The 13,104-nt window shown below is 50.6% G+C and overlaps 1 protein-coding gene across 1 annotated transcript in view; it reads left to right on the top strand.

Moving 5' to 3' along the window:
* The window catches only part of LOC108447457, a 37,685-nt gene extending 26,834 nt beyond the window's left edge, over nucleotides 1-10,851 (top strand). The window contains exons 3-5 of the mRNA XM_017737505.1: nucleotides 1,993-4,715; nucleotides 10,569-10,716; nucleotides 10,769-10,851. Of these exons, the coding sequence (XP_017592994.1) occupies nucleotides 2,061-4,715; nucleotides 10,569-10,716; nucleotides 10,769-10,851 (2,886 nt within the window). The 5' untranslated portion in view covers nucleotides 1,993-2,060. The remainder of the gene's footprint in view (nucleotides 1-1,992; nucleotides 4,716-10,568; nucleotides 10,717-10,768) is intronic.
* Nucleotides 10,852-13,104: the final 2,253 nt, after the last annotated feature.

The raw sequence follows: 13,104 nt of genomic DNA, 5'->3' as shown, positions 1-13,104 counted from the left end.
GGATGTGTGCCTCTGGGCTCTTTTTGGCAGGGCAGTTTTAGGCTGTGTCATTGGGGGGTCCATGGGGTACAGCCGGTGCCACCAGCAGCTCCATCACAGCCGTGAGTGGAGCCAGCAGCAACTCTGGCAGCACCTCACGTGGTTAATAAAGGGCAAAAATGGCCAAGAAGAGGGATGGGGGGATAAAAAACGGTGAGGAGACAGCACTGTGAGCACTAGGGTTGGTGAAGATGGCAAGGAGGAGGTGCTGGAACAGGGGGATGCTCCCTAGCAGGAATTGTGGCCCGTGCAGACCCCACACAGGAGGAGGTTCTCCTGATGGAATGGGACCTCTGGAGGCTCCTCACAGGAGCAGGGGACACCTACGAGAAGGAAGGACAACTATTGCGTCCCAACCATATCTCTCCCAGTTCCCAATCCTTCTGCAGCCCTTGGTGGGAGGTAGATCCCTCAGAAGACGGGAAGTTGAGCCACGGTGGGTGGGGGTAAGGCATTGTGTCAGTTTTATCTTTATTTCTCGTTATCCAAATCAGTTGGCAATAAATCAGGTAGACAGTGATTGGAATGGGATCACCGTACTTCCATAGCAGCCCATCAGCTTTTTCATCTGATTTCCTGCTTTGCCTCGGTTGGGCAGCACAGAGGGTGGACATCTGGCAGCCCGCCACAGCAGCAAACATTCATTTCTGCTACCCTAAGCTTGGCACAGCCCTGTGGCAGGGCTCACGGAAAGCCAGATGACTTGTCCGTAAAAAAGTGGGATGCTGGTTGTTTCTGTTGGCTGGGCTCTGCTTCCATGGTGCCTCTGCCACCTGTGGGGTCTCACGGGTTATCCCTTGTTGAAGACAGATGTGGTGGCAAGGTAGAAACAGACTTACTTGACTGAGTGCGAGGGTCACGAGATGCCCAGGGCAGCAGCTGCTGCATGAATAACCTTAGTTTCGACAGAAAAAGCAAGCTGAAATGTTTTCAGTAGATGTGGGGACTGTTCTCAGTGCTGGTGTGGCTCTCGTGTTGCTCAGGGGAAAGTGGAGGGTTTCTGCATTGTCAGACCCGTGTCTTGGGGGCTCTCTATTTCTTCCTTCTTCCTCTTAAGAGTAGGATTAGAAATGGAGGGATTTCAACCCTGTGGAGTGCCTGGCATGTAATTCTGCTTTGTGGACAGCAAAGCCAGGACCAGCAGATCCAGCCCCAGGAGGCTGTGATACCGAGATAGGGCAGATGTATTCCAGTGGAAGGGAAGCTTCAGGATCTGAGCAGGAGTTCAGCTGTATTCCCACAGGTGGTTCAGAATGGTTTCCACTGCTGCTCTGTATGGGGGAATTGTATTTTTAATCCTGTTTACTGGAACTCACTTGAGGGGAATGTGTTTTGTGTAGCGTTGAGTGGTGGCCAAGCAGCTTTCATTGAGCAGACCAGTTCCAGGAGGGATTCCTGTGCTGGTGCCATCGCTACAGTAGGAAAAACCTGGCTTGGGTATTCCATGAGTTTTCTGATGTTACAGTACTTCAGAATTGCATTGCTTCCAGGAAAAGGCTCATCCTGACTTTTCTTTGAATGCCTGCCTGGAGAGACCGAATTATTGAGAGAGTGGTGGGGTTCCTGGCAGATGGGGATGGTGGAGATGACAGTGGCATGTGCAGGACACTCACTGGAATTTCCTCTCTCCCTCTCTGCCATGAACTCTGATGCATTTAGAGTCTCTGTGACTTGGAAAACGAAGATGTGATTCATGGGATTCTGAGCATACTTTGTAGTAACTTTATTAGTGCAGGGAGTTGATTTGTGGTCACTAAATGTTCAGTCGTTCAAATCAGATTTAAGTAGCTTTAAAATTTATATGGTTTGGAAGCAAAATTTCAGCCTCCCTGGAATCAATGGGGAAAACCACCACAGCCACTGGGATAACGTTTGACTTGTGATGCTTTAAGAAATGTGTCTTCTAAAAGCTTTCTGCTCCTAATTGCATTCCTTTGTTCTTTTTCCTTAAAGTCTTGTGAAGAAAGCAATCTGAGGACCATGCATCCGTGACTCCTGGTACCAGCCTGTGAGCCGGGGCGATGGAAGTTCTAGAGGGCCGCCAGCGTACTGCTTCTGTGACCATTCCCAATGGATTTGCCAGCAGGGTTTTCCAAGCAAACATGGAGGAAGGGAGCACGGACGCCTTGGAGGCCTGTGGTGCTGAGCACTGCGCCTCCGGCGACGCAATCCCGAGCGAGCAGGAGGAGACACACAGGTATAAGAAGACAACCAAGGGCAACCGGATCTGGAATTTCGTCAGGCGAAGGAAAGGACTCTCTACGAATAAAGACAGACCCCAGTCCATGATCCTGCTGGGAGTTACAGCTGAGGCCTCAGAGTTAAAAAAGCCATCCTTCATGGACAGGGTACGGTCGTCAAAAAAGGGAAGATCCTCCAGGACGCCCAAGAACGTGGATTTGAGAGCGTCCAGAGTGCAGGACGTGTGTGACCCTGAGGAGGACCTTCATTCCAGTGGGCAGAGAGCTCTCTACAGGGTCAAGAAGCTGGGCGATGGCCGGAGGCCCTCCCGCCACTCGTACGCGGGGTACATCGAGGACTTGGACTCTTCTTTTGAGGACATAGAGCTGAACATCAGCATTCCTGAACTCGATACCACTGAAAGCAAATGTCTCAGGGATATCAGTGGCAGATTACACGGGGAGGATAATGATGGTAACTGCCACAGAATACCGGCCAGGAAGAGTGACTCTTTGAATTTCGAACACATTAAGAGTCCTGCAATTACAGAAGGGGACAATCAAAAGAGGTGTGCTGTGCTCCCACAGGAGAGCAGGAGAGGAAGGAGCTCTGATGTCTGGAGCTATCTGAAAGGAATTTCATTAGCTGGCAAAGATAATTCAAAGCTCCCAGATCAAAGGGCTGAAACCAATTTCCAGAACCTAGAAAATACAACCGATCATTCCGCTTCTTACTTTGACTTTGATACAAGATGTGAGGAGAATCTCAGCCAGCGGAAAAAATCAAACGGTGCTGCCAAAGCCACTCACTTTGGGGGTGTTGTGAGGTTCCTGACCAGCGTGGCCGAGGCAGCTCGGCGGCTGCGAGGCTCCTCGAGGGCGTTTTCCCCCGATGAGAAGAGGCCTCAGCGGAGTTTCCGAGGCCGCAGGCAGGATGTTGCCTCCCCCAAAGAGGGCTTGGTTATCGAGAACGAGAGCGCAAAGGCCTTCTGCACGGTGGGAGCCTGTCTGCAGTCCCCGGATTCGGGCACGTGGGAGAACCTGAGCTTGGAGAGTTTAGTGGGGAAGGAGCCCATGCAGCACTGCAAAACCACGGAAGGGGCAAAAGGCGTTGGTTCCTCTGGGCCGGACGGTGGGAATGACAGACTTAATGAAACATCACTTTCCCCCTTTGGGCCAGAACTGGCCATGTCCCACCTGGCAGAGCTTGCAGATGGCTCTTTCACTGAGCTGAATAGCAAAGACCCCTCTGAGGATCTGGCTGAACTTCCACAGACGACTCCGGCCGAACCGATTCAGGACTTGGGCACTACTGCAGAGAAGCCCCAGATCGTGGCCAGGGACCTGCCACCTTCTCATGATCTTCCTGTGAATAGTCTGGATACTGGGGACTTGGGCTGTTCTCCAGCTGCCAGTGGGGACTTTTCTGCAGTGACTGGGGCTCAGACCCACCTCCCACAGGCATCACCAACTAAACTTGATACTGAGCATGTGGCTTGTGCCCCGGTGGTTGCTAAAGACGTGGATCTGTCTCCAGCAGTTGCTCAGGAGCTTTCAGAGACAGAACTGGATAATCAGGACTTGAGAAATCCTGAGCTGCCTTTGCAAAACTTGTCTGGAGGTGAGCTGGAGTTTCAGGACACTGGCAGTACCCTGGAGAGGGTCGTGGGCAGGGACCTGCCACCTCCTCTTGATCTTGTCAATAATCTGGATGCTGCAGATCTGGGCTGTTCTCCAGCTGCTGATGGTGCCTTTTCTGCAGTGACTGAGGCTCAGACCCACCTTCCACAGACATCACTGACTAAACTTGATACTGAGGATGTGGCTTGTGCACCAGTGATTGCTAAAGACATGGATCCATCTCCAGTTGTGGCTCAGGAAATTTCAAGGACAGAACTGGATAATCAGGACTTGAGAAATCCTGAGCTGCTTTTGCAGGACTTGTCAGGAGGTGAGCTGGGGATTCAGGACTCAGGCAGTACTCCAGAGACATTGCAGGCTGGGGGCAGGGATGTGCCACCTTCTCCTGATCATCCTGTGAATAAGCTGGATACTGTGGACTTGGACCATTCCTCAGCTGCCAATGGTGACTTCTCTGCAGCAGCTGAGGCTCTGATCCACCTTCCACAGGCAGCTCTGACTGAAGAGATCCAAGACACTGTCAGTACTCTGGAGAAGAGTCAGGTCATGGGCAGGGACCTGCCACCTTCTCACGATGTTCCTGAGAATATTCTGGATGCTGGGGACATGAGCTGTTCCGCAGTTGCCGACGTTGACTTTTCTGTAGTGACTTTTTTAAAGTGCTCCACAGTGAGAAGGCAGGGTTTGGAGCAGCCTGGTGGCCACATTAAAAAGCGGGGAACCACTTCATTTGTGGAACAAAACTCTGTGGAGGTCATGGACAGAGTGGAAGAGTTCAGCTGCAGCACGGAGTGCAGGCCCTTCCAAGTGCACGTCTCGAGGATTGTCTCCTCTGGACGGCTCAAAAATGGAAAGGTATGAGCAGCTTCTTGAGGTTTGCAGTAAGACCACGCTGTTGTACATCTTACAAAGCTGGTTTGCACTTGGAAGCATTGTTTTACATCCCCCATTGGGATTTCCAGTTAAGGAGGTTGTTCTGTGAGTGGTGGCAGTAGACACAGCTTTTACATCAGTCTGAGCTCTTACTTACTAACTTCCAGAGCTGCTTCTCCTATGACCCTTTGTGTGGATCAGTGTCTCTCGAAGAGGGAGTAGCAGTTTATGTATTTCTAGACACTGCCTTCAGTTTTTTTCCTCACTGCATTTAAGTTCATTTGAAGTAGAAGCTCCTAAGAAGAGGGGTTTTGCCAAACTGAGAGTTAGGTGCTCTGTGGGCAAACAGAATTCAGCAATTGCACTTTGGCCTCTGTGTTTTCTTACCTAAAATACTGCTGGGTAGTGTAGGAGTGATGGAGTGGGTGATGAATGAGAGGTGGGCAATGCTGGTGGCTCCAATCATGGCAGGACGTTCCTGTCTGGTACAAGCAAGTCTTTCAAAGCCCTTAAAATCCTCAAAACATTTCAGTGGACATTGCATTTTGGACTAAGATGTTACAAATCTGTCTTGTCCGGCTTATTGCTGGGAAACCTCAGAAGTCCTGTGGAGCCAGTGTGAAGCCCAGCTTTAGGGTTCTTTCGGGTACCTGCTGGTTAGCTGAGGCTGGAATGAGGACTTTTTCTTTTATCAAGGTGCCAGGTAGAAAAATCACGTTGATTTGTGAAGAAACTTTCTCTTTTCCTTTTGGGTTTGGAGAGACGAGATATTCCAGAGGTGGTGACGCTGTTCCCTGTTGGAAAAGGGGTCACAGTAGCTCCTGAGCCAAGAGGGGAAGTGTTTGAAAATTGGCAGCAGATTAGAAATGCTGGGGGGAAAAAATCTGAACTTCTGACTTGCAGCTAAAACAGGCAGTAGCATTGTTAGTTATTCCTGGTTTTGTTTTTCTGCTCTGCTTTGTGTAGTACAAAGAATTACTGAAGCGCTCTGTGTAATCCCAGGCACTCCAGAGCACTGAGTAGTGGTTGGTCACTTCTTGGGGTTGCTGGAAGAAACATTTTTAGGAGGAACTTGAGAGGGCTGTGGTTTGATATCCCTTCACAGGGACCAAGCTGAAAGTATTCTGGGCGGGAGCAAGATGAGAGAGGCACGAAAGGATGGAGTGGAGCAGAGGGAAATACCGGCACTCTCCTCCCAGAGCAGCCAGGAGCGCAGGGGCTGCCTGTCTGATCCCAGTGCTCTCAGGGCACAATCCCAGCACTTTCCCAGCTCAGCTGTGTGAACAGGAGATGCCCTAAGCCCCAGCTCAGCTGTTGCAGCTTACAAACATTACAGAGAAACTTAAATATGGTGCTTGAGATAACTGGGCAGGAAACCTCCCCCGAGTTCCCGTGGAGCGTGGCGATAGCACACGACCTCCGGGCTGCCGCGGCTTCCTCTTGCAGGGAGGGCTGGCTGCCTCCTGGGCAGGAGCAGCAGCAGGGTGGGAGGGATGGCAGACAGCCCCAGCTGGGTTGTGGACGCCTCCAGCACCCCAGGAACTCCTGCTGCAGGTTTGGAAATGCACAGCGATCTGGTGGTGGCATCAAGGCCAGAGCACAGGGAGGCTAAAGGAGGGATCTCCTGGACAGGAAGAGCCCTGGATGGTCTGCCAGCAGCTCCAGTAACAAATGACCTGAGATACCCCAGGGATTTGCTTGCCTATCTCCCATCAGGGAGCGGCAGTCGGAAACACTTTCCCAAAAATAAACATGGAAGAGGAGTAACTGCAGCCTGAGCGTGACAGTAGCAGCAAACTCCAGCCTCTTATTGTTTTAGGGCTCAATCCATCTCTTTGCTGGCACCTGTTCCTCAGGACAGTTGTTGGCCCTGCTGCCTCCGGTCCAGGCTGCTCTGGTTCACTGTAGGATTTGTATTTCAAGGGAAGTGCCCAACCACAGGCAGGGAGAAGGTGCTGCCAGGATGGGCTGGCTTGGCCAGGCCAGCTGCTGTGAGCAAGTTCTCCAGCAGTTTTACAGTGTATGAGCAGTGTAGGGCAGAAAGCATTTCCCAAACAACTTAAACATTGTCCCACAAAAAGCATTAAAGTGCCTGTTCCCACAGGGCTCCTGTGGAGAGATGGTGTGACAAACTGAGGCTGGTGTAGCACAAGGGATGCTGGAGTGGGATTTAGGGCATCTGTACATTAGTTCTGTCAGTCAGTAAATCTGTTCAGCTGTAATCTCTTGCAATTAATGCCCCTGTTTTTTGCTTCCTGGTCTTGTCTTTTGAAATTGTAATGTCTTTGGGCAGGAGCTGAGAGATACGATGGGCAAGTGGCTGGGTAGGGTTTGATCCTGGTGCTTTAAAGGAAATAGCATTGCAGCAGCATTTGATAAGAGCTGCTGTAGAAAAGTAGACAAGCACATCCCTGATAGTTGCTTTCAGACCCCATCCCAAATTCTCATGTGGTCTGGGGACTTGGGAAACAGTGGAGATAAAACGTTTTGAAGAATTGGAAGAACGGTAAAGGTTAAAACCAACTGTCAGTGGGAAATGCATTACTCCATTCATGCTGCAGCAGCTCTGGAATCAAAGTGCCATCCTTACTCTGAGCGATACGAGAAATGGAGGAAAAGATGACATGGAGGTTTTACCAGGTTTTGGACAGAATTTACATTTTCCATGTCTCCACTGAAGTGATTTATCCTCATCCCACCTCTAAAAACACCACAGCACCCCAACAGGGAAACTGCTGCTGCAAGAAGCCAGGCATAGCCCCAGGAGTTGTCTTTGACCACTTCCAGTAGCTTGAGATGATGCTTAGATGGAAAGCAGCTTTGATACCATGTAATTTGCAATTCCAGCTTTCCATCGGGCTTCCAAAGTGCCTCATGTATCCATAGACAGCGCTTGTGGGTGATTTGATACCTCCTTTGGAGTGACACTAGGAAAGGTTGCAAAACAGGCACCTGAATGCATATTTCAGGTATCAGTTTGGAGTTTTTAGGACCCAGAAACAAGGTTCAGGTTTATTGCTGGCGGAGAGATCTGCCATGGGATGAGGTCCCTGCTTGTCCCAGGGCCATGACGGGGAGCATCTCGGAGCCTCTGGGCTCTGTCACCCTGGCAGTGACAGAGCAGAGGGCTCTCACCGCAGTCTTTCTGTGCCCTCTGCTGGCTCGTTGGGAAATAAGAAGTTCTTTTTATGGAACAGAAAGCCTAATCGTTTTCCTTGGGGTTCAGAATTTTATCTCCAAAGGGTTTGCAGGCTGCAACTTGCTTCTGGCTGATGTGGCTGCGCACAGACCCCAGCTGGGTTTGTGAGGCTGTTCTCCGGGGGAATTAGGATTGCCAGAAGTGTGAAAATGAGATTTCTCTGGGTTTGTCAGCCTTGGCAAAAGCTGTGTCCCATAGGGTGAGGTGCCAGGCCGATGGGATGCTCTGTTTGGTTTCAGGGCTCTGTAAGGGGCTGTGTGCTCAAACTGCAGATGTTTCTCCTGAGCAGCTGAGGTTGTTCCTCTGAGGGCTGGGCTCGGGATCCAAACTGTCCCTGGTGCAGGGTGGTGCTGCTCCGAGTGGCCCACATGGATATGGGGCAGGATGGGTGCTGTCAGGGCATGAGTAGGTTTTTGGGATTCTGTGCTGTAGCTGCTGTGTGTGGGAAAAGGAGCCTCTCCCTGCGCGGTGGGTCCGACTGGAAGCGCAGGATTACTGATTTGCCTGAGTGTGCACATGCCAGGGGATGGCTTTGCAGATCTGCTGCCTGATAGCTGGGGCATCGCTCAGATCCTCCCACAGCTTTGGGCTTTGGCTGTAGTGCAGCTCCAAGTGCCTTTCCACAAGAGGAACATCCATCAACTTCCCATTTCTGTGCTTGCTGAGAAGTCGCAGGTGATGCCCAGCAAGTTCACAGCGACCTTTAGCTTGAGATTGTTCTGTTGTGGGAGCAGCTGCAGAGATGGGATTGCTGAGTGGATTTATCCCTTCCCTCCCACTGCTGAATGCCATTGACCAGGAAATGGTATCTGGGAGAGTTGATCTTCAGAGCTTTCTTCATCTCCTGGTTATTCAGCTCCTGCGTTGTGTCTCAGCCTGCTGTAACAAAAGACTTTATAGTCCTTCCAAATCAAGGAACAGTACTTTACTTTCTAAATCCTGCTGTTGCCAAAAGTGTGCTGTGTTCCTGTCTGCAGCAAGGTGCAATTTACTTGCAGAATGAAGATTTTGGGTATTTATGGCTTTTAATATGGTTGTGTCTGACAATCATTTTATTTTTAGAGGAGACAAAACCTCTAAAGCCTATCTGCAAGCTGCTCAGATTCTTGTATTCATAATAACCAGGAGGTGCTAGGAAAATCTTGAATTAAAGCCTATATTTAGTGCTGTCTGTAGTGGGGTAGGGTTTTTTGGGAAATGTATTTTTAACATTGTCAGGGAAAGGCAGGTTGAGTTTGCAAAGCTGATAGGCTTTGCACGTATATATAACCAGCCATGGAGCACACGGATAATTCAGATTTCCACGTTTTCTTTAAACACATGGTGTGCCTTTCCTTTGTCTCATTCCCAGCCTCAAAAGTTACACCAGGGCATCAGAGTAGGGGTGAGAAGGGGCACCTTTGGGCATCGCTGGCCTTGTGGTAAAGGGATTGTGTGTCCAAAACTTCCCTGGAAGGAAGCTTTCCTTTGGCTTTTACCTCCTCCCAGCTGTTTTCCAGCCAAGGGAAGTGCACTGGCTCACTGGATATGATCCTGGTGCTGCGAGATGGAGCCTTAATTCATCCACAGCTTTCTTTTGGGGTAATTACGGCCTGTCTGCTTTGTTCTTCATCTGTAAATGAAAATAACAGCACATCAGTGAAAATGAGCTGCTGGAGTCTTGAGGATGGAAACGCCAAACCATCCCAGGCACCCAGTTATTAGCAGGCTCCTGGAAGTGTGACAGATGTGTCTGTGATTGAGCCTAGAAACCTCCCAGAGGTTTCTAAGTTTGTTTGCTTCCCCTGACCTTTGTCAAATGATTTTTCTTCTGATTTCTTGACTCTAAGATTATACACAAGACTTCCACGGTGTCACATGTCACAGAGAATAAAATGAAAAGTAGGAGTTTGAATTGTGATGTTTTTAAAAAGAACATTCCATTCTGCAAAATGTCATGGTACAGTGTCATTTTCAGGAACTTTTCCTCCTGGAATAGAATAATAAAAGTTGGAGTGAGGAAAACGCCAACGTTTTTCTCCACTTAGCTGTAAATGCCAATTCTTTGGATTGCTGTTACCAAGCATTAAGGTATAACTGAGGTATTTGACCATTTTCTGGGTGCTTCAACCCACTGCAACTGTTTTATTCAGGTAAATATTTTGTAGGCTGTAGATGCAAGGACATGTCTGGTTAGCTGTTGTCATCAGTGAGCTGCCAACCAGTTTGGCTGCTCTTTGCTGTGCCTTGGAAGCAGCCAGCCCTTGCTGGTACAGGGTCCTCAGCACCTGATAATTCCTTCCCTGTGTGTGCTCCTGCTGGGACTTGGGAATGGGAGAGCAGCTTCACCCCAAAATGCAGAGCAGCAAGTGGGTCTCCATCAAGGTTACTCCCAGGAGTTCCTGGGACACTCAGTGCCCCTGGAAGTGTTGGACTCAAAGCTGTGCAAGGTCTGAGCCCCGTGCAATGGGGGCTGCACACCAGGGCCAGCAGGTCCTGCAGTCAGAAATGCACCAGGTGCAGCTTGCAGCGAGCTGTGCTGCCCTGTCTGGGAAATTCTGTGTATTACTCTGTGCCAGGCAGGTTGTTGCTGTGGTTGCTTTGCCTGAGACTTGACTGCTGTTGGTAAAATTCTTCTGTGCCCCTTCTCTTGGCAGCCGACATCTCATCCTTCGCAGCCGTCCCCGCAAGCAGCGCCCTTCAAGGTGCTGGTGGAGCGCTGCCGCTCCGAGCCCCTCTCGCAGAGCACCCCGATGGGGCTGGACCAGGTGGGAGGGCGCATGCAGCACCTGCTCCGGAGACGAGGTGAGTGGCTCTTCTCTCCCAGCTTTGTTTTTGGGTGTCTCCCATCCTGCAGAGCCAGCCAAGGGCAGGAGTGGAAGAGTCAGGAATGGGGCTTGCGTCCGTGCTGGTTACATCCAGGTGAGGGAGCTCCGATAGCCGCGTGCTGAGGAGTTCCTTGCTGGCTAATAGGATCTTCTTGTGCTCAGTGTGTTTATGGAATAAGGCTGTTCCCTCTCTTTAGTGTCTCTGAACACAGTCCCCATAATCTGGTTATGAGGGGATGAACAGGGGTAGGCACGTGAGGTGTAAAAGCTGTTCAGCAGCTGCTGCGTGAGTTTATATTTGGTAGTTTTCTCTTGGATTTCTGTCCCCTAGGGATCCTCTGTGGTGAGGGGTGGTGGATACTGAGATCACAACTCAAGGCTGATGTTTGTTTGGAAACACAAGAAGTAAGGGGATTTATCCTCTTGTGCTTGGGTGCTTTTCATGATGAGGGAGGGAATCTCATGAGCCAAAGTCCGGGGTGACCTCTCTGCATCTGTCCTGCTCACAGAGATGCCAGAGAGAGCGCTGTGGAATGTATTTGCTGGCAGGGTCTTGTGCTGGCAGGTAAATTGGTTGACAGCTGAATAGATGACATCATTTTTTTGAACCTCCTAATTAAAAGGATTGATAATGAGAGAAAGGGAATTATTTCCTGAAGGGCCACTGCTGGCATGAAGAATCCTGTGATTTAGCAATGGGCAAGCACGGGAGTGCTGCCAGATTGTGCTGGCATTGCTCGGGAGCGCTCCGGGGATCCGGGCGGCTGATGGATGGTGGCAGCACATCAGGGTTAAGAAGAACTAGGGAGGACAAGGCAAATTGGCTGCCTGTGCTGTTAATTGATGGCTCTGCTGCTGGGGTGCACATGTTCCCAGCACAGGGGAGTCACACCCCCCCCTCAGAGTGAGCATTCCTTGTTTGCATCCCGCTCCCGAGCGCTGCTCCATCGCGAGCAGCCTCCTGCTATAATCGGCACCGTGCTGCAGCCTGGCTCTCCAAGAGTCTCCAAAGTGAAATGTGGGCTACTAAAAATAGCAGCAGGCTGCCTGCATCAGCATTGAGGAAATAGGTCTCAGTGCAATCTCTCTCCCAGCAACGCTGGAAGAGAATCAGGATGGCTGCCCAGGCAGCCTGCAGCGGGATCCCAGCCCTGCTGCGCTCTGGCCTGGCCAGGGCAGAGCCCCCACCTGTTTGGCTTGGGGGTCTCCACTCTCCCAAAGCCTGGAACCGTTTATGCTGGTCTCAAACCCCTCAGGACTGACACAGTCTGAAACCTCTGCCTGGTTAGAAGTACATCAGGAGATAGAAATTTAGCGGTGTGCATCTTTGAGGGAAGAATTCCAGAATGTGGCTGTTTCCTGTAGATCCGTGCTCCAGGACTGGGATGAGGAGCCTCCAGGTGCTGGAGACACCTGTGGGGATGCAGGTACCGTGTATGTGTGCTGCCTGGATCACATGGACCTGTGCTGGCAGCTGCTGTGGGGGCACCAGTGGTGCTCAGCTCTGCTTCCTTCCCTCCAGGCCAGGGGATGTGAAGAGCCTGATGGAAGAAGGGATTCAAATCTAAGCTCGCCAAATGTGGGAGGGAAAACTCTGGTCTCACACAGAAATAGCAGCTTCACCCCAAAAAGAGAGGGATGGGATGTGGAGCTGAAAATTTGGGTTGATCGGAAAAGTAGAGCTCATTTGCTTCTTTCTCACAGGCTGCTTTGTGCCTGGGTAGTGCCATCTGCAAGGCCAGGCTGGGGTCTGGTGTGAGCGGTATCAATTAAAGCTAGAGCAGAACTGCATCTGTGAGGGCTTGGCCTGAAACGCTGGGGGTGAGAACTAGCCCAGTTTCCTTAAAAAACCAGCTTTTATGGACTTACCCATTCTTGTTTTGTGTGTAAATTCGAGGAGCTGTTTCTTTTCCAAGGTCTGGCATCCTGTGGACCACGGTGACTGTGCAGCTGGGATTGCTGCAGGTGCTGCTGCTGGAGCAGTTGTGACCCAGGGAGCTGCTGCCCTGTGCACACCGGTGCAGGTTGATGAGGGTCTCCTGCTCCTGGCAGAGCCTCCTGGCTCCACAGCCAGCTGGGCTGGCCCCACCTCGGGATGTGGCTCCCGGCTCTGCCTTTTTGTAGTATCCAAGCTGCACTATTTCTCTTGTATCCCAAGAGCACTGAATAAAGCACCTAAATATACTCTCTGCTCTCCTTTTCTAAAGGAGAGGTTGAATGAGTCTCTTGCAAACAATTTTGTTTCTTTCATTTAAAAGAACAGCCTCCGCCCCCAGCCTGAGCTAAAGCACAGCATTTATCTTTTGTCATTCCTTTTTTTTTTTTTTTTTTTTTTCCCTGGGTTTTTCTCCGGGGCTGTGGGAAC

The sequence above is a fragment of the Corvus brachyrhynchos genome, unplaced genomic scaffold (genome assembly GCF_000691975.1).
Source record: "Corvus brachyrhynchos isolate BGI_N302 unplaced genomic scaffold, ASM69197v1 scaffold346, whole genome shotgun sequence".
Taxonomy (NCBI): Eukaryota; Metazoa; Chordata; class Aves; order Passeriformes; family Corvidae; genus Corvus; species Corvus brachyrhynchos.
Note: the sequence above shows the minus strand (reverse complement) of the source record. Positions and strands in the feature narration are given on the sequence as shown.